Source organism: Oncorhynchus keta, chromosome 22, assembly GCF_023373465.1.
Source record: "Oncorhynchus keta strain PuntledgeMale-10-30-2019 chromosome 22, Oket_V2, whole genome shotgun sequence".
NCBI lineage: Eukaryota > Metazoa > Chordata > Actinopteri > Salmoniformes > Salmonidae > Oncorhynchus > Oncorhynchus keta.
In genome coordinates this window covers 47,031,392-47,051,406 of record NC_068442.1, presented here as the reverse complement: position 1 = coordinate 47,051,406, position 20,015 = coordinate 47,031,392, and the positions used below count along the sequence as shown (strand labels likewise).

General features: G+C 43.5%; 2 protein-coding genes across 3 annotated transcripts in view; one reads left to right on the top strand and one right to left on the bottom strand.

Annotated features, from left to right (window-relative positions):
- The first annotated feature begins 353 nt into the window (after positions 1 to 353).
- Positions 354 to 4,863, top strand: LOC127910681 (uncharacterized). The gene is made up of 3 exons (XM_052475349.1): positions 354 to 3,141; positions 3,309 to 3,396; positions 3,727 to 4,863. Exons 1-3 carry the CDS (start codon positions 511 to 513, stop codon positions 3,903 to 3,905), a joined length of 2,898 nt encoding a protein of 965 aa, XP_052331309.1. The 5' UTR covers positions 354 to 510; the 3' UTR covers positions 3,906 to 4,863.
- A 1,811-nt stretch (positions 4,864 to 6,674) lies between these two features.
- LOC118401569 (actin-like protein 6A) overlaps positions 6,675 to 20,015 on the bottom strand; it is a 16,637-nt gene continuing 3,296 nt past the window's right edge. Inside the window, exons 3-14 of one of the 2 annotated variants that reach the window (XM_052475350.1) lie at positions 19,857 to 20,015; positions 18,285 to 18,385; positions 17,659 to 17,756; positions 17,255 to 17,349; positions 15,155 to 15,276; positions 12,723 to 12,812; positions 12,467 to 12,528; positions 12,242 to 12,356; positions 12,063 to 12,143; positions 11,790 to 11,885; positions 11,591 to 11,677; positions 6,675 to 7,295 (exon numbers count right to left, since the gene is read on the bottom strand). The exon at positions 19,857 to 20,015 is cut by the window's right edge and continues 16 nt beyond it. In XM_052475350.1, coding sequence (XP_052331310.1) covers positions 7,215 to 7,295; positions 11,591 to 11,677; positions 11,790 to 11,885; positions 12,063 to 12,143; positions 12,242 to 12,356; positions 12,467 to 12,528; positions 12,723 to 12,812; positions 15,155 to 15,276; positions 17,255 to 17,349; positions 17,659 to 17,756; positions 18,285 to 18,385; positions 19,857 to 20,015 — 1,187 coding nt within the window. In that variant the 3' untranslated portion in view covers positions 6,675 to 7,214. The remainder of the gene's footprint in view (positions 7,296 to 11,590; positions 11,678 to 11,789; positions 11,886 to 12,062; positions 12,144 to 12,241; positions 12,357 to 12,466; positions 12,529 to 12,722; positions 12,813 to 15,154; positions 15,277 to 17,254; positions 17,350 to 17,658; positions 17,757 to 18,284; positions 18,386 to 19,856) is intronic. The other variant, XM_035799193.2, reaches the window with a different exon arrangement.

The window sequence follows — 20,015 nt, the reverse complement described above, 5'->3', positions numbered from 1 at the left end:
GATCTTGATGCCCTGATAAGGAAATACGAGAGCAGCTACAATATTAGTGAATCTGGTTCCTCCTGCACGCTCACATCTAAGAGCATCCAAAAACTCTCCAGCCGGGAGTTTCAAACATCAGCAATACAAGCAGTGAGTGGAGTTCTTGACAAAAAAGTCAGTAGTTTGAGCTTTCCTAGTTCAGTCGTTCAGTCTGAGTTAACAGGTGCTGTATCAGGTCAAACATTGTCTGGCATTGTAAAGACAGAGTCAATTCACCCAGTGGGCTCAGCAGCGTCAGTAGTTGTTAAGACTTTCGTGTCAGATATGAAGTCATTGGCTGAATCTGAAGAGAGTCCCCAACAGAAGAGTGCCTGGTCTGCTGCTGTTCACATTTACCACAGCATCCAAAACAACTTGAAAGATTATTTCGGCAAGCTTCAGCGATGTGCCTTAAAGAACATTGTCACATCTGATGATAACATCACAAATGCTGAGTTTAAGGAGACAGTTCCACTTCCTTGCTTAAACATGAAATATATGCCCAGTAAGAGTGAGCCTCAGTTGCCAGAGTCCACTGGTGCAGTTAATTTACAAAGAGGCCTAAGTGAGAGCTCAAAACTTCTTTGGGCAAAAACGGAGTCAGAAGAAAGCAAGCTCCTTCTGACAACTTGCACCAAAGAAGTCATCTCAGAGCTTCTGGTCTTGTACAACACTGAGATGTCAAAGGAGGACCCCCTGTACACTGTTGGAGAAAAAGGATCAGGCTTCTCTTTTGAGAGAGAGAAATTTGTAGAGGGTGTTCTGGCTCTGCTTGGGGATATCTCCCATTCCAGGTCCTCATCACCAATAGTATGTGAGTTCCCCTGTCAAATTGAGGACAGCAGAAGTAAGGCCACAGCTTCTTTGACCAGTCTGTTAGATTGTATTAGAAAACTCTCAAGTGAGGAATTTAAGAGAAATGCCACTCAAGCAGTGAGTGAGTTCCTAGTTAAAAAGTCCACCAGTAGCTTAACTAGTGCACAGCCTGCTTATTCTGTAGCATCCAGGTCTTGTTCCATTCAAAACCAATACACATGGTCAAAGGATATTTGTGCGGATTCTGCTGCCTTTGGCATCATTGAAACATTTGTGGAAGACCTGCAGAGCTCGGCGCAACCTGCAGAAGTAGAGGAAAGAGAACCTGACCTCCAGGAAAATGCACAAAAGCTACAGAGCAGGATCTGGTCTGCTACCACTAGTTTATATAACAATATTAAGAAGACATTAAAGGACTTCATCATTCACCAGCGGAGGTCAGACATGCTGAGCAGAATGTCTAGTCATACACCCACAGAGGACTCTGGACATCTTGGGACTAAGGAGCACATTTGTTTGGCAAGCCAGGACTTGAGGCAAGCTAGTAAGAGTGTGCCTCACTTGCCCAGTTTGAACCTTGAAGTGGCTCTACACAGGGGTGTCAGCGAGAGTTCAAAACTTCTCTGGACTGAAACAGACGAGGGTCTACTGACCAATAGTACCAAAGAGGTCATTTCAACAATCTTGACCTCATGCGAGGATCAGGCATCAAATGCACCTTGCTTCTCCACAGTAGGAAAGAAAATATCTGATATGTCCCTTGAGGTCAACATGTTGGTAGGTGGTGTTCTGTCTCAGCTGAAGGACATCTCCTTGTCAAGGTCCCCAACACCATGTGAAGACATGTTTGAACGTCTCCAAGGTTCTCCTGAGCGAACCTCTCCAGTAAGTCTAGATTGCAGCACAGCTGCCTCCAAAGGCATTGCATCTTCCCACAGTCTTTCAACAAAGAGCCTCCAAAAACTCTCTAGTCATGAGTTCCAAACCAAAGCTGAGAAAGAAGTGAGTAAGGTCATCTCTAGATCATTTAACATTGTGGAGGAAGGCACAACAGATAAGTACCTCCAGTCTGTATCTACATCCACCACATCTACTGATATTATACAAACCATGGTGAAAGATCAGCAGGAGCTCACCCAGACCACCCAATCATCTGACATGGTATCTGGAACCTCCCTGCTCACCACTGGACAGGTTTCTGAGAAAAGGATCCGGTCTGTTGCTCATAACATCTACTACAGTCTGCAAAGTAAGATTACGGAGTTTCTCAGAAAAGATCTTCAAAGATCAGACACAACACTTGGTTCAATCCAAATCTTTACATATCAAAGCAGTCCTGCATCACAAAGAGCAAGTCTCGGCCATCTTGAGGTCAACCAGAGCAGTGTTACACCTGGTGGAAACGATGCCTGTGTGGACATTCCGCACAAATTACTATCTAAAACCACTGAGCTCTCAGGATCCATGCTGGAGGATATTGACACGATCCGTTGTAGGAGTGCTGACAGCCAAAATACAAGAAATACCTCTTCTTCACGCTCCTCCATCTCTGTAACACCTACTTCAAAATTAAGGCAGTCGAAATGGCACTTTGCCTTACCCGGGACTCCCATCCCCACTGAGTTTCCTGCTCAGATTGACTTTCCCATTGTTAGAAACACAATCATTGAGGACTTCTTTCACACAGAGGACTTACTTCCTGTAACCTTTGTGGACAAAGTCAGGCAAGCTGCTGGGGTGGTAGTGGACATTATGGTGGAAAGTGTTGAGAACACACAGGAAGATGGACAGGGTGCTTCTCATCTTGACGACCTCCGATCTGCTGTTAGGAAATTGAGAAAAATCATTTCCACTTGGACCATCCACATTTTCAGTCATGAATTGGTGGATAAAGTGATAGCCCTTCAGGACAGCCACAGCACTCCACAGGTCTTAACATTGGAAGCAGCCAAAAGTGCTTCAGACTCTATTCTTTCAAGGCTGAAATGGGGAAAGGAACAATGTGCCATATCCAAGGAGCTCTCCTCTCAGCTTCTCCAGATATTTGCTGAAGAGACAGTGAAGTGCTTCCTGAGACAGTGGTCAGATGAGTATGAAAACATAAACTTTGATGTTTCAGTCCAGAACGATCCAAAGACTTCTACTTGCATGGTCATTCTTCAAATGATCACCAAAGCCACTGCTAAATGTTATTTTGAGTCCGCTACCAGTGTGGCCACCAGTGACATTGTAGAAGGCGTGTTTGATCTGGAAAGGGATACCATCAGCAGTACTGGAGAGCAGGTCCTCACCTTTAACACAAAGGTATAGTCCACATACATCTTTCATGAATAACACTGCTGTTGACCTTTTGTGAGATATATGATTATTTGTGTCATGGCATTGCACTGCTTCTTTGCAATTGATATGCTGTACTTTAAGATATCGAAAAAATTTCAGTTTGTTTTAATGTGCCTTTTCCCACCAACCAGGGTTCCAAGAAAGTTAGTAAGAACCTCTGTCCTCAAGAGTCTCTGGAGTACCAGCCTCAGAACATTTCCCCTACTGTGTACTTTACAGGTAAGCCCTGCTGCTGTTTAGGCTGCTGCTCAGTCAAGACTGAGACATTATCCCTTTACCATTCCACTAATTCATTTGGAAAGACATTGTACTCCTCTGAGTTGTTACCTATGACATACTGTACTGTGGGCTGGGTGGTAGCCTAGTGGGTTAAGAGGTTGGGCCAGTAACCGATAGGTTGCTGGTTCAGAATCCCTGAGTCCACGAGGCAAAATCTGTCAATGTGCTCTTGATTAATCCTAATTGCTCCTTGTAAGTCTCTCTAGATAAGTGTCTGATAAATGAGTAAAAATGTAAATTGATTGCATGCTGGATGGTCTTTCGTTGCAGAGACGATGACAACATCTCATGGCTCCTTTTCTCCAGAGGGAATTTATGATATCGCATCGTCCTTCCCACTTGAAGAGAAGAGTCGCAAACCCTCCCTTTTCACCAGATTGTCTAGATCCATCACAAAAGGCTTTCTCAGCCCATTCAAATCTTCAAGGAAAACCAAATTATTTAAATAAATTCCTCATTATAAACAACGAGAGCATTCATTTGTTCAGATTAATCTAATCGTATTGGTCACATACGCCGAAACAACTGTGAGAGGCTTTATTACGAGCCCATTCCCAACAATGCAGAGTTAAAAAAGAAAATATTTTGTAAATAGTAACACAATAACAAGGCTATTTACAAGGAGTACCAGTACCGAGTCAATGTGCATGGGTGCGAGGTAGTCGAGGTAATACAGTATGTACATGTAGGTAAGGGTAAAAGTGACTAGGCAATCAGGATAGATAATAAACACAGTAGCAGCAGCTAGTGTGAAAGTCGGTCAGTGTCACAGTGAATGTGTGGGTAGAGTGTAGTGAGTGTGCATCGAGCCAATTCAAGAGAGTCAGTGGAAAACAATTAGAAAAATACATCAATAACAAAGGGGGTCAATGCAAATAGTGCAGGTGGCCATTTAATTAACGTTCAGCAGTCTAATGACTTGGGGGTAGAAGCTGTTCAGCAGTCTAATGACTTGGGGGTAGAAGCTGTTCAGCAGTCTAATGACTTGGGGGTAGAAGCTGTTCAGCAGTCTAATGACTTGGGGGTAGAAGCTGTTCAGCAGTCTAATGACTTGGGGGTAGAAGCTGTTCAGCAGTCTAATGACTTGGGGGTAGAAGCTGTTCAGCAGTCTAATGACTTGGGGGTAGAAGCTGTTCAGCAGTCTAATGACTTGGGGGTAGAAGCTGTTCAGCAGTCTAATGACTTGGGGGTAGAAGCTGTTCAGCAGTCTAATGACTTGGGGGTAGAAGCTGTTCAGCAGTCTAATGACTTGGGGGTAGAAGCTGTTCAGCAGTCTAATGACTTGGGGGTAGAAGCTGTTCAGCAGTCTAATGACTTGGGGGTAGAAGCTGTTCAGCAGTCTAATGACTTGGGGGTAGAAGCTGTTCAGCAGTCTAATGACTTGGGGGTAGAAGCTGTTCAGCAGTCTAATGGCTGGGGGTAGAAGCTGTTCAGCAGTCTAATGACTTGGGGGTAGAAGCTGTTCAGCAGTCTAATGACTTGGGGGTAGAAGCTGTTCAGCAGTCTAATGAGTCTAATGGGGGTAGAAGCTGTTCAGCAGTCTAATGACTTGGGGGTAGAAGCTGTTCAGCAGTCTAATGACTTGGGGGTAGAAGCTGTTCAGCAGTCTAATGACTTGGGGGTAGAAGCTGTTCAGCAGTCTAATGACTTGGGGGTAGAAGCTGTTCAGCAGTCTAATGACTTGGGGGTAGAAGCTGTTCAGCAGTCTAATGACTTGGGGGTAGAAGCTGTTCAGCAGTCTAATGACTTGGGGGTAGAAGCTGTTCAGCAGTCTAATGACTTGGGGGTAGAAGCTGTTCAGCAGTCTAATGACTTGGGGGTAGAAGCTGTTCAGCAGTCTAATGACTTGGGGGTAGAAGCTGTTCAGCAGTCTAATGACTTGGGGGTAGAAGCTGTTCAGCAGTCTAATGACTTGGGGGTAGAAGCTGTTCAGCAGTCTAATGACTTGGGGTAGAAGCTGTTCAGCAGTCTAATGACTTGGGGTAGAAGCTGTTCAGCAGTCTAATGGCTTGGGGGTAGAAGCTGTTCAGCAGTCTAATGACTTGGGGGTAGAAGCTGTTCAGCAGTCTAATGACTTGGGGTAGAAGCTGTTCAGCAGTCTAATGACTTGGGGGTAGAAGCTGTTCAGCAGTCTAATGACTTGGGGGTAGAAGCTGTTCAGCAGTCTAATGACTTGGGGGTAGAAGCTGTTCAGCAGTCTAATGGCTTGGGGTAGAAGCTGTTCAGCAGTCTAATGACTTGGGGGTAGAAGCTGTTCAGCAGTCTAATGACTTGGGGGTAGAAGCTGTTCAGCAGTCTAATGACTTGGGGGTAGAAGCTGTTCAGCAGTCTAATGACTTGGGGGTAGAAGCTGTTCAGCAGTCTAATGACTTGGGGGTAGAAGCTGTTCAGCAGTCTAATGACTTGGGGGTAGAAGCTGTTCAGCAGTCTAATGACTTGGGGGTAGAAGCTGTTCAGCAGTCTAATGACTTGGGGGTAGAAGCTGTTCAGCAGTCTAATGACTTGGGGGTAGAAGCTGTTCAGCAGTCTAATGACTTGGGGGTAGAAGCTGTTCAGCAGTCTAATGACTTGGGGGTAGAAGCTGTTCAGCAGTCTAATGACTTGGGGGTAGAAGCTGTTCAGCAGTCTAATGACTTGGGGTAGAAGCTGTTCAGCAGTCTAATGACTTGGGGGTAGAAGCTGTTCAGCAGTCTAATGACTTGGGGGTAGAAGCTGTTCAGCAGTCTAATGACTTGGGGGTAGAAGCTGTTCAGCAGTCTAATGACTTGGGGGTAGAAGCTGTTCAGCAGTCTAATGACTTGGGGGTAAAAGCTGTTCAGCAGTCTAATGACTTGGGGGTAAAAGCTGTTCAGCAGTCTAATGACTTGGGGTTAAAAGCTGTTCAGCAGTCTAATGGCTTGGGGGTAAAAGCTGTTCAGTCTAATGACTTGGGGGTAAAAGCTGTTCAGCAGTCTAATGACTTGGGGGTAGAAGCTGTTCAGCAGTCTAATGGCTTCGGGGTAGTAGCTGTTAAGGAGCCTTTTGTCCCAGACTTGGTGCTCTCGTATCGCTTGCCGTGTGGTAGCAGAGTGAACAGTCTGACTTGGGTGGTTGGAGCCTTTTGCCAATCATTTACATATCACTTATTTTATTTTTATTTGATTTGATGTCATATTGTAAACTGATGTATCTGTTTTGCTGAAAATATGATTTTGAAAACAATGAATGTCTACAAGTGCTTCATAAAACAGTTATATTTATTTTTGTATTTTCAAAAGACAGCAAATAGCCAATCAAATATCAACATAAGTGAAATGAAAGACATTTAATTTTCAGTGAATAATTGTCTTGTCCAGTGAGCAACTCAATGACAGCGATTCAAATGACATCATTAGTTCACCTCCAAGAAGCATCTTCAACGTTCACCTGACAACCCATTGGATAAGACACATACACTAACCAAGTGTTTCGTACCTGTCAAGAAGGTTGAGATCAGAATATAAGGTCCATAAACAAACTGAAAATGGCATACTGAAGATGGAGTCAAAAGGAACTCAGCCTTTCACCCTTTTCATAGCAATGGAATATGGAATAATGGTTCGTTATAGTTCATGTTTTCTACAAAAAATGATAATGGCAGATTCGATCATCCAGTTTTAAAAAACATTTTTTTTAATCGACAGAACTACCGTCCTTGGGCGTTCCTGAGCTCACAGTAAAAGGTTTAACTAGACATGTTATTGTGAGTTCTGGAGGCAGCAGATGCTGTTGGTGGTCGATCAAGGGCACTTCCTGTCTACGCACTGCTTCCCGCCCTCTTCGTACTCCTGTTTTGAGATCCACATTTGCTGGAAAGTTCCCTAGAGTAAGACAACATGATGCTTATCAGTACAAATCCCAAACAATACAACCACCATCATTGATGAAGGTCAAAGTAACATGTTATTATCAAACTATTTCAAAACAGGCAACACACAAATCACAAAACAAATAGACAAATCATAGTGTGCAAGTGACCAGAAGTATTGCAATACAGTATAAGTATATATCAGTGGAGGCTGCGGAGCTCTGCGGAGCTGCTCAGTGGAGGCTGCTGCCTCGCTGTGGTGAGAGCACTAACACACTGAACATGATGGACAAGGATGCTCCATATAGCCATCAATCACTGTCCAGGCACAGCCTGGGTGTATGTAATAGACAGTGATGGATGTAATACAGAATGTAATACAGAATGACAAGATATGGTTTGATATCTCTTCTGAAACTGGGGTGGGGTTATTGAGTTCAGGGTTGTGTAATGGTTGCTTCCATGTCAGTCCTCAAAGATGAAATTGCATAGAATCAAATGAATCACATCCAATGATTTCCTGCTTTGGACATTGTTTTGAAAATTATTCTCCATAGCTGTCATATTTGATGTCATAAACTGTTACAGAATTCCCCATCCTTATTATAAACTCTGATTAAAACTATGGAGTTCATTGGCCTACAACACACGTGTGTGTATTTGCCCTTAAAATGATATTGCTAGATGGAAGAAAACAATAAGATAGGCCTAAACTGTAATAAGATGTACTTGAAAGATACTATAAATAGCAGGAGACATACCTGGGTTCTAGACTGGTATTTAGGGCAAGCATTTTAGGATTATACATATGGTTAGTGTCAACTTCTACTTACACGTTAAAGCTCAGGTATGTTGCTACATGTTTACTCATTGACTTCAAGTAGAGCATTGTTTGTGAATCTGAATAAAAGCCTAATAAAAGTGTATCGCCCCCAGCTTGGGCAGCACTGCTACACTGCTTTTTTGGGCTAAAGGTGTTTGTGACACGTGCATGTGCTCCAATGATGTCATAATTGTTTGTAGGTTCTATGTTGCCTATCAACTTGGCTGTCCTTCAGAAAGTAGATAATACTTGTATTTTCAAACAATTAATAAAAATACTAGCAACAAAACAAACTATATAGATTTAATCCATTAATATGATATTGCCAGATGGAAGAAAATAACCAGGTAGGCCTAAACTGTAATAAGATATATCTTATAGACTGCTTCAGTGCATTTGGAAAGTATTCAGACCCCTTGACTTTTTACACATTTCATTTTTTACGTTACAGCCTTATTCTAAAATGGATTACATACAACATTTTCCTCATCAATCTACACACAATATCCTATAATGACAAAGCAAAAACAGTTTAGACATTTTTGCAATTTAAAACGGAAAAAAACAGAAAAACCTTATTTACATAAGTATTCAGACCCTTTGCTATGAGACTCGAAATTGAACACCAGGTGCATCCTGTTTCCCTTGATCATCCTTGAGGTATTTCTACAACATGATTGGAGTCCCCCGGTGGTAAATTCAATTGATTGGACATGATTTGGAAAGGCACATACCTAAGGTCCCACAGTTGGCAGTGCATGTCAGAGCAAAGACCAAGCCATGAGGTCGAAGGAAATGTCCGTAGAGCTCTGAGACAGGATTGTGTCGAGGCACAGATCTGGGGAAGGATACCAAAAATTGCCTGCATCATTGAAGGCCCCCAAGATCACAGTGGCCTCCATCATTCTTAAATGGAAGAAGTTTGGAACCACCAAGACTTTTCCTACAGCTGGCCGCCCAGCCAAACTGAGCATTCAGGGGAGAAGGGCATTGGTCAGGAAGGTGACCATGAACCTTATAGTCACTCTGACAGAGCTCCAGTTCCTCTGTGGAGATGGGAGAACCTTCCAGAAGGACAACCATCTCTGCAGCACTCCACCAATCAGACCTTTATGGTAGAGTGGCCAGACGGAAGCCACTCCTCAGTAAAAGGCACCTAAAGGACTCAGACATGAGACACAAGATTCTCTGGTCTGATGAAACCAAAATTGAAGAGAGCATCCTGGTTGCATCACCGCCTGGTATGGCAACTGCTCGGCATCCAACCTTAAGGCACTACAGAGGGTGGTGCATACAGCCGAATACATCACTGGGGACAAGCTTCCTGCCATCCAGGACCTATATACTATGCGGTGTCAGAAGGCCCCAAAAACTTGTCTAAGACTCCAGTCCCACAAGTCGTAGACTTGTTACTGTAACAGTATAGCTTCCATCCCTCTCTTCGCCCCTACCTGGGCTCAAACCAGGGACCCTCTGCACACAACAACAGCCACCCTCGAAGCATCGTTACCCATCGCTCCACAGAAGCTGCGGCCCTTGCGGAGCAAGGGGAACAACTATTTCAAGGTCTCAGAGCGAGTGACATCACCGATTGAAACGCTAACTAGCTAGCCATTTCACATCGGTTACACTACTGCACGGCAAGCGGTACCGGAGCGCCAAGTCCAAAATTATCCTTAGGTCCAAAATGATCCAGTGGGTCAGAAGTTCACATACACTAAGCTGACTGTACCTTTAAACAGCTTGGAAAATTCCAGAAATGATGTCATGGCTTTAGAAGCTTCTGATTGGCTAATTGACATAATTTGAGTCAATTGGAGGTGTACCTGTGGATGTATATCAAGGCCCACCTTCAAACTCAGTGCCTCTTTGCTTGACATCATGGGGAAATCAAAAGAAGTCAGCCAAGACCTCAGAAAAATAATTGTTAGACCTCCACAAGTCTGGTTCATCCTTGGGAGCAATTTCCAAACACCTGAAGGTAACACGTTCATCTGTACAAACAATAGTACGCAGGTATAAACAACATGGGACCACGCAGCCGTCATACCACTCAGGAAGGAGACACGTTCTGTCTCATAGAGATGAATGTACTCTGGTGCAAAAAATGCAAATCAATCCCAGAACAACAGAAATGGACCTTGTGAAGATGCTGGAGGAAATAGGTACAAAAGTATCTATATCTACAGTAAAACAAGTCCTATATCGATATAACCTGAAATGCCGCTCAGCAAGGAAGACGCCACTGCTCCAAAACCGCCATATAAAAGCCAGACTACGGTTTGCAACTGCACATAGGGACAAAGATCGTACCTTTTGGAGAAATGTCCTCTGCTCTGATGAAACAAAAATAGAACTGTTTGGCCATAATGAGCATTGTTATGTTTGGAAGAACAAGGAGGAGGCTTGCAAGCCGAAGATCACCATCCCAACCGTGAAGAACGGTGGTGGCAGCATCATGTTGTGGGGGTGCTTTGCTGCAGGTGGGACTGGTGCAATACACAAAATAGATGGCATCATGAGGTAGGAACATTATATGGATATATTGAAGCAACATCTCAAGACATCAGTCAGGAAATGGGTCTTTCAAATGGACAATGACCACAAGCATTCTTCCAAAGTTGTGGCAAAATGGCTTAAGGACAACAAAGTCAAGGTATTGGAGTGGCCATCACAAAGCCCTGACCTTAATCCTATAGAAAATATGTGGGCAGAACTGAAAAAGCATGTGCGAGCAAGGAGGCCTTCAAACCTGACTCAGTTACACCAGCTCTGTCAGGAGAAATGGGCCAAAATTCTCCCAACTTATTGTGGGAAGCTTGTGGAAGGCTACCTGAAACGTTTGAACCAAGTTAAACAATTTAAAGGCAATTCTACCAAATACTATTTGAGTGTATGTAAACTTCTGACCCACTGGAAATGTGATGAAAGATATAAAAGCTGAAATAAATCATTCTTTCTTCTTCTATTATTCTGACATTTCACATTCTTAAAATAAAGTGGTGATCCTAGCTGACCTAAGACAGGGAATTTTTACTAGGATTAAATGTCAGGAATTGTGAAAAACAGAGTTTAAATGTACTTGGCTAAGGTGTATGTAAACATCCGCCTTCAACTGTAGATATTCCATTAGAAAATGTGCCGTTTCCAGCTACAATAGTCATTTACAACGTCTAGACTGTATTTGTTCAATTTGATGTTATTTTAAAATGGACAAAAAAAAAGTGATTTCCTTTCAAAAACAAGGACATTTCTAAGTGACCGCAAACTTTTGAACGGCAGTGTATATTTTTTTTACATTTGCAAAATTGAAAAAAAAAAGGACCTATTTTTAATTTGTCATTATGGGGTAAAGTGTAGATTGATGAGGAGAAAAACAACAACAATTTAATCAATTTTAGAAGGCTGTCACGTAACAAAATGTAGAAAAAGTCAAGAGGTCTGAATACTTTCTGAATGCTCTGTATACATGGATGTGAACTCACTAGTGATGCCAAGATGGAGCCTCCTATCCAGGCACTGAACCTGCGCTCCACCGTTGTGTTGTTGGCTATCAATTTCAGTCTCATACTCTGAACACAGGAGAGAAGACAAAATTAGACGCCGACAGGAACTGTGGACAGGAACATTTGCTAAGAAGAGGACAAAATAAGTAAACAATAAATATTTTAGTGCTTCACTCACAGGGGGGGTCTTTTGAGAGAGTTCTCTGGTGAGTCGGTCCGTGAAGCCCGAGATGAGTGTGTTGCCGCCGGTGACCACCACGCTACCATAAAGACCCTGAGACAAAGGTCAAAGGTCAGTTCTGTACAACCTCTTGTGGGAATAAAGGTCACCTGGCCTCTATGTAATTCCGAATAACAGTAATAGATCACGAATCAATCACAAAATACACAGGCCTAGTAACTATGGCAGCCAAAACAAGTAACGTGATAGGTCCTTAATGTGGGCACCTACCGGCCGAATATCGATGTCACACATTCCCACACTGGTGGTCACCACGTGGCCGACTCCCAACATGGTGTTGCCAGACAGACCCTGTGGAGGAGAACCGGAACATTCCAAGAACACCACATTTCAGACAGGTCCGGTCAAAGAGAATGATTGATGCATTATGCCATTCAAGCGATTCTTACCTTAGCATTGGAAGGGTCAAAAAGGCCTTCTGGAATCTTCAGCCTCTCTGCCCCAAAGTCACAGTTGTATCCATTGGGCAGCTCGTAGTGAACCGTGGGCATCTGGGCTGCAACTCTGTAGAAGGATTACATTTCAACACAATGAAAATGAACCCTTAGAAAAGGGAGAGAACTATTCTGTGGTGGTTATTGTGACATGATAGAATGGGAGTGTGGTGGACTCACTGTTCATCGTACGGCGAGTCTGAAACCTGCAGCACGGACGCTTGGAAATCCTGAATCACAGTCTGGAGGCAGGGGACAAAAAAATTATAATTGTTCTAGCAGTACAGTAAGGAATATTTCACATTAGGAACATGTGAATGATGAAGACCGGTGAACATCACACGTCTGTCTACATGTTACGGTGATGCAGCACCGACCACCTACATTGGACTGTTTAAGACTTTCTGTTTTATGATTAGAACGCAAAGCTGCTTACATTACACATGTAGTTGTGCCAGGACCGGGTGACTTGAGGTAGTTTCTCCTTCTTCTTCCAGCTGGCTGGGGTTCCATCACGTACAGCATCCTACAGTGAGAAACACAAGGTCAGCAGGGACGTTGTCATAGTGGACAAGTAGCCTGGTTCTAGATCTGCAATGACGTTGTCATAGTGGACAAGTAGCCTGGTTCTAGATCTGCAATGACGTTGTCATAGTGGACAAGTAGCCTGGTTCTAGATCTGCAATGACGTTGTCATAGTGGACAAGTAGCCTGGTTCTAGATCTGCAATGACGTTGTCATAGTGGACAAGTAGCCTGGTTCTAGATCTGCAATGACGTTGTCATAGTGGACAAGTAGCCTGGTTCTAGATCTGCAATGACGTTGTCATAGTGGACAAGTAGCCTGGTTCTAGATCTGCAATGACGTTGTCATAGTGGACAAGTAGCCTGGTTCTAGATCTGCAATGACGTTGTCATAGTGGACAAGTAGCCTGGTTCTAGATCTGCAATGACGTTGTCATAGTGGACAAGTAGCCTGGTTCTAGATCTGCAATGACGTTGTCATAGTGGACAAGTAGCCTGGTTCTAGATCTGCAATGACGTTGTCATAGTGGACAAGTAGCCTGGTTCTAGATCTGCAATGACGTTGTCATAGTGGACAAGTAGCCTGGTTCTAGATCTGCAATGACGTTGTCATAGTGGACAAGTAGCCTGGTTCCAGATGGGCAGTCATGTTGTCATAGTGGACAAGTAGCCTGGTTCTAGATCTGCAATGATGTTGTCATAGTGGACAAGTAGCCTGGTTCTAGATCTGCAATGACGTTGTCATAGTGGACAAGTAGCCTGGTTCCAGATGGGCAGTCATGTTGTCATAGTGGACAAGTAGCCTGGTTCTAGATCTGCAATGATGTTGTCATAGTGGACAAGTAGCCTGGTTCTAGATCTGCAATGACGTTGTCATAGTGGACAAGTAGCCTGGTTCCAGATGGGCAGTCACGTTGTCATAGTGGACAAGTAGCCTGGTTCTAGATCTGCAGTCACGTTGTCATAGTGGACAAGTAGCCTGGTTCTAGATCTGCAGTCACGTTGTCATAGTGGACAAGTAGCCTGGTTCTAGATCTGCAGTCACGTTGTCATAGTGGACAAGTAGCCTGGTTCTAGATCTGCAGTCACGTTGTCATAGTGGACAAGTAGCCTGGTTCTAGATCTGCAATCACGTTGTCATAGTGGACAAGTAGCCTGGTTCTAGATCTGCAGTCACGTTGTCATAGTGGACAAGTAGCCTGGTTCTAGATCTGCAGTCACGTTGTCATAGTGGACAAGTAGCCTGGTTCTAGATCTGCAGTCACGTTGTCATAGTGGACAAGTAGCCTGGTTCTAGATCTGCAGTCACATTGTCATAGTGGACAAGTAGCCTGGTTCTAGATCTGCAGTCACGTTGTCACAGTGGACAAGTAGCCTGGTTCTAGATCTGCAGTCACGTTGTCATAGTGGACAAGTAGCCTGGTTCTAGATCTGCTTGTGCCGTCAATGAAAATGACAGCAGGAGTTGGCGAGACAGCACCAACAGATCTGGGACCAGGCTAGAGGAGGAGAGGAAGAGATCAAAAATAAAAAGAGAGCCAGGGATAAAAGGCAAACAGTGTTTTGAGGTCAGGAATCTGAGGAATTCCTGATTAATTCGGAGAAATCACATCTCAGATTCTGACGGGTAATGGTGGAGACTATCACAGAACAACGGCACATTTTGTGATATGAAAAATCAAGGCATGAAAGAAGGATGGGATTCCTGTGAAGTATGGTTCCTATCATGGTTTCTTCCTTCCAGAGCTTATTAAATTATAGATATTTCCTTGCTTTACGTTTTGTAGATTATGACTTTTTCAAGCACGCTGTGCGACATGCTCATTTGAATTAATTTGAATACAAGTATAAGACAATAAAAATTGGCCTTAATTGAAATTCCCTCATCAATGTAGGACTTTTCGTAAAGACTTGATTAAACGGATTCCATCTATCCCAATTTATAGCGCTTGTCAATTCGATGCTCATGCATGCAATGTACGGGAACAAAATACCAGAGTTAGAGCATCTCTGTATTAATTGTTATTGGCCAATCATAAAATTACAAAGCACAAATCTAGACAAAATTAATATTACATGTAGATTCTCAAACAAAACCAATATAAAATCCCCTTTTGAATATGTTACACTATGACAAAAGTGATTAATGAAACTAAAATGTAGTGGGTGAAGGGAAATGCATGAGAAAACCTGAATATGTAAAGATTTTTTTTTAAATTAAAAAATAAATAATGTTTTTTGAATATCTTAAGTTCTATACTTACAAATGCCCCACCACCATAACGTGAGCAATAGCACCAAAAAGTGAGATGTGGAATCTCTGAAATGAGTAGTTTTGACTTACTTTAGCAGGTCTCACCTTTGATGCAATCATGTAAGGAGGGACTATTTCAACATTTAACTCTTGAAATAGCTCTCTACATTGCATGCTCATAAAGTCTCCAGCAAGGGGAGACTTGACGATGCCTGAAATAAAAGAACATAAAACATGTCACTTGGATAGTTGAGGAAAGGATAATTGGTCAGAACATCAAAACGCTTTTCCCTTCCACTCATTTAGAGCGTTACACACCTATTATGAAGGCTTATAACAACTATGACATGCACAGGCCAAGAACACTGAATCGACTTTGCACCATTGTGAATGGAGGCATTGTGTCATTGTGCTCCTCGGGGGCGACCCCAAAAACGCGCCGCTCCTCGGGGGCGACCCCAAAAACGCGCCGCTCCTCGGGGGCGACCCCAAAAACGCGCCGCTCCTCGGGGGCGACCCCAAAAACGCGCCGCTCCTCGGGGGCGACCCCAAAAACGCGCCGCTCCTCGGGGGCGACCCCAAAAACGCGCCGCTCCTCGGGGGCGACCCCAAAAACGCGCCGCTCCTCGGGGCGACCCCAACACGCCGCTCCGCAGACGACCCCAACGCGCCGCTCCGCAGACGACCCCAACATACTGCTCCTTTCCCAAATGACCATTTCCTCATATCAACTAAAATGGCTTTGTTGATGTTTATATGCCAGACTCCTGTGCCATAGTCCTCGGTCTTGTATTTCACTGCAGCACCGACTCAAATTGCCTCACTGCAGAAAACCTAGCCCTTGATGCTTTACCAAGACGGTTGCTGTTACCTAATTTTTCACAAACATGTCTCTTTCGTGTAAGGAGATGTCCTGAAGGTGGATACCAATGTCAAACCCCTGTGTTTCCATCATCTTCCTGCTGCTTACTGCTGGGGATTCAACTTGCTGCAGGGAGAGGACGGAAGTGCTACCCAGTTCGCTGCTTTTCAGTTGATTGATTGATTTTGGGGTTTCCACAAGTATGAAGTATTCAAAACCATATCAGTATCTATCTAAAGTAATTTCGACCCACATCCTGAGACACGTCGGCTTCAAAGTGGGGGCATTTCTTGTCAACTCACAATGGTAAGAGTTTATCCATCACTCACAATGGCAAGAGCTTATCCATCACTCACAATGGCAAGAGCTTATCCATCACTCACAATGGCAAGAGCTTATCCATCACTCATAATGGCAAGAGCTTATCCATCACTCATAATGGCAAGAGCTTATCCATCACTCATAATGGCAAGAGCTTATCCATCACTCATAATGGCAAGAGCTTATCCATCACTCATAATGGCAAGAGCTTATCCATCACTCATAATGGCAAGAGCTTATCCATCACTCATAATGGCAAGAGCTTATCCATCACTCATAATGGCAAGAGCTTATCCAGCACTCATAATGGCAAGAGCTTATCCAGCACTCATAATGGCAAGAGCTTATCCAGCACTCATAATGGCAAGAGCTTATCCATCACTCATAATGGCAAGAGCTTATCCATCACTCATAATGGCAAGAGCTTATCCATCACTCATAATGGCAAGAGCTTATCCAGCACTCATAATGGCAAGAGCTTATCCAGCACTCATAATGGCAAGAGCTTATCCATCACTCATAATGGCAAGAGCTTATCCATCACTCATAATGGCAAGAGCTTATCCAGCACTCATAATGGCAAGAGCTTATCCAGCACTCATAATGGCAAGAGCTTATCCAGCACTCATAATGGCAAGAGCTTATCCAGCACTCATAATGGCAAGAGCTTATCCAGCACTCATAATGGCAAGAGCTTATCCATCACTCATAATGGCAAGAGCTTATCCATCACTCATAATGGCAAGAGCTTATCCATCACTCATAATGGCAAGAGCTTATCCATCACTCATAATGGCAAGAGCTTATCCATCACTCATAATGGCAAGAGCTTATCCATCACTCATAATGGCAAGAGCTTATCCATCACTCATAATGGTAAGAGTTTATCCAGCACTCATAATGGTAAGAGTTTATCCAGCACTTTTAAGACTTGTACATGATGTAGATAATAAAATCTAGGCAAACTAAAATAGAAAAGAGTGCGGTGGGAGAGCTGGACAATTGACCTTGCTGAAGCACGTAACCGTCGTGCACTGGAATGGCTGTGGTGTGTGTGGCTCCGCTGTCTAACACCAACCCTGTGGATCGTCCATTGGCAAAGCTGAGACACTCAGAGTTAAGTGAACAGAAGGGGCGTTTCTACAGAGATGAGATACAATGTCTTTTAGGCCGAACAATTAGCAAACAATCACTATTAGCAAACTACTGAGAATGTTTATTTTTTTATTTTTTTAGGTGACTAAAGTAGTTATAATAAATTTAAAAGAAAACAGATTTTGGGGTCATTATTAAACAGCAGATGGCTCGTGTCATTTGACCAGTGTTTCATTACAGTGACGCCATCGAGCCACCACTTCATTAGCCTTCCGACAACATCCCTATATTATTTAAATTCACTGTGTAAGGATACGAAGAGAGCACCGCCGTTTTGCACAGGAAGAAGGCAGGAATGTTGTAATGCTCAAACATCAGCTCGGTTAGCTTCTCCCGCTTGGCTCGTGTGTTCCACTGCAGAGATAAGAGAAAAAAGGGGAAACTGAAGAGAAAACCATGACGACCCTCTTTTTTTTTTTTTTATTCAAGGCACACCATAGCAAAACATTTTGAAAGTGAAACATGAACTAGCGTTTCTTGTTGAATAAGTACAGATAACACCTTCTGTTTCAGAGCATTTTCTTTGTTTGGTGCCTAATGCCAGATATCAGTGTACAATGAACCAGCAGGACACCATAGGCTGAATACTACAGAAAACCAAATACTATATTTCACAGTATAATAACTCCACAGTGGTTAGTTTAAAAAATAATAATAATAATAAATAAATAAAAAAATTAAAAATCGGGGCTGATCCCCTTGCGGACATTGAGGGCACTACTGGCAGTCGGTGTGGCTGTCGGTGTACACTACTGGCTGTCGGTGTGCACTCATTCCAATGTACATTAGGCTCGCGACATACTGAATGAGTTGATCATGAAACCTATGTACCATTAAGTCTGTGTGTTCTAAATGCCAAAACGGAAGGCGAGGCCTACTCACCGAGGCTTCTGACATGAGTACAGGATGGATGCTGGGTTCTGACTTGAAGTGCATCTTGTAGGTGTGGTCTAGAATGGCCTGGAAGCTGTCCCAGTCCTCGACTTCACAGATGACAAAACAAACAAAAAGACCAATGTACCGAGTTAGAGGATGTCATGGTAACCAGTGCAAATTTCCCCACAAGAAATCACGTAAGCAAGGGGTTGGGCCAAGGTAGTTTTCCTTGTATAAAATGCCCATAGAAAATGATCCAAATCAAATCCAATGTACTTATAAAGCCCTTTTCACATTAACATACAGAAACCCAGCCTAAAACCCCAAACAGCAAGCAATGCAGATGTAGAAGCACGGTGGCTAGGAAAAACTTGAGAAAGGCAGGAACCGAGGTAGAAACCTAGAGAAAAGGCTCTGAGGGGTGGCCAGTCCTCTCTCTTTGGGCATGTCATGCAGGTCACCTGCAATAAAGCCTGGTACTGTTGAATAGTTAATACTTAACAGCAAACATGGCATCGCCACGAGCACCACCGCAGATATTGAGATGAGCGAGATACAAGACTTCACACCCATACAGTAACTGCACATGGGTTTGCTTCACACTGTTAGAATGGTAGGTACGTGACAAACACAGCGTAGAAGTTTAGCCTCGCGCTCCAACACTCTTTGTTGTTGCGGAAATTGACCCACTGTGCTGTATACCTTGTGCATCTACGTCATATCGCTGACTCGACCTTTAAAAAAAGGTGTGCATACTTACGTCTCCTCACGCAACTACATTATATTAACCTACATCTTTCATCTCTATTGCTAGGTCGGATACTGGAGAAAATAGACTGATGAACTTGGCTAATTTAAGCGCAATGTGTGAATTCTAATCCAGGGCAGCACTCCAAGGAGCTCTCTGATATATAGTGCTGCTCAGAGTCTATTAAGATCTTTGTCACACTTTCCTCTAAAATAGCCCACGTACTGAATTCACATTAAAGTCAGGATCACGTAAGCAGAAAAGTCAGAAATGGCATTGTCATAAAAAATGTTTTAAATAGAGCAACAAATAAACACCATGGACAGTTCAGGAGAAAGACACCCAATACATCATCCATGATGGTTCTCAGTCTGACCAATGACCAACCATCATTTCTCTTTTCTAACAGAGACCATCCTCTCCATTAACTTCCAAATCACTGTGTTGACTGTTGAACATGTCAACGTGTTGTTTTTCCATGTGGCTTCACAAAACAAATGTCAATGTTTAAATGGACAATAAAGTATATTGTTAGTGGAAAAGTATAGACAATTTCAGAAAGGCAAAACTTCCGGATATGTCAATACTGCCGTTTGTGTTAATCTCGCAGGAAGATTCGCAGGTCATTGAAAGTCCAGACAAGGATCCTCTTCACAAAATATTGTGCATTGTCCTAGATATTGAAGGCATTGCCTGGCATTCCACTACCTGTTCTGCCTATATGCTCTGCATGCCATGTCACAGCATTGGCTTTTATTTCATTCGGGCAGAATGCTGTCAATACAACTTCCACATTGTCCACGATCACAAGACGGGGGAGAGAGACTCACTCATGCCGTTTTTGAGCGGTGACATGACCTCCATACTCTCACGGGCCACCCTCAGCTGGTTGGTGTCGATGAAGTAGTTGGTGCCCTGCTTGCCCTTGTCCCCGCCGTCCGTCTCCATCGGGGTGCTACCATCCTCCCTGTCCAGGGTCACGCCCATCA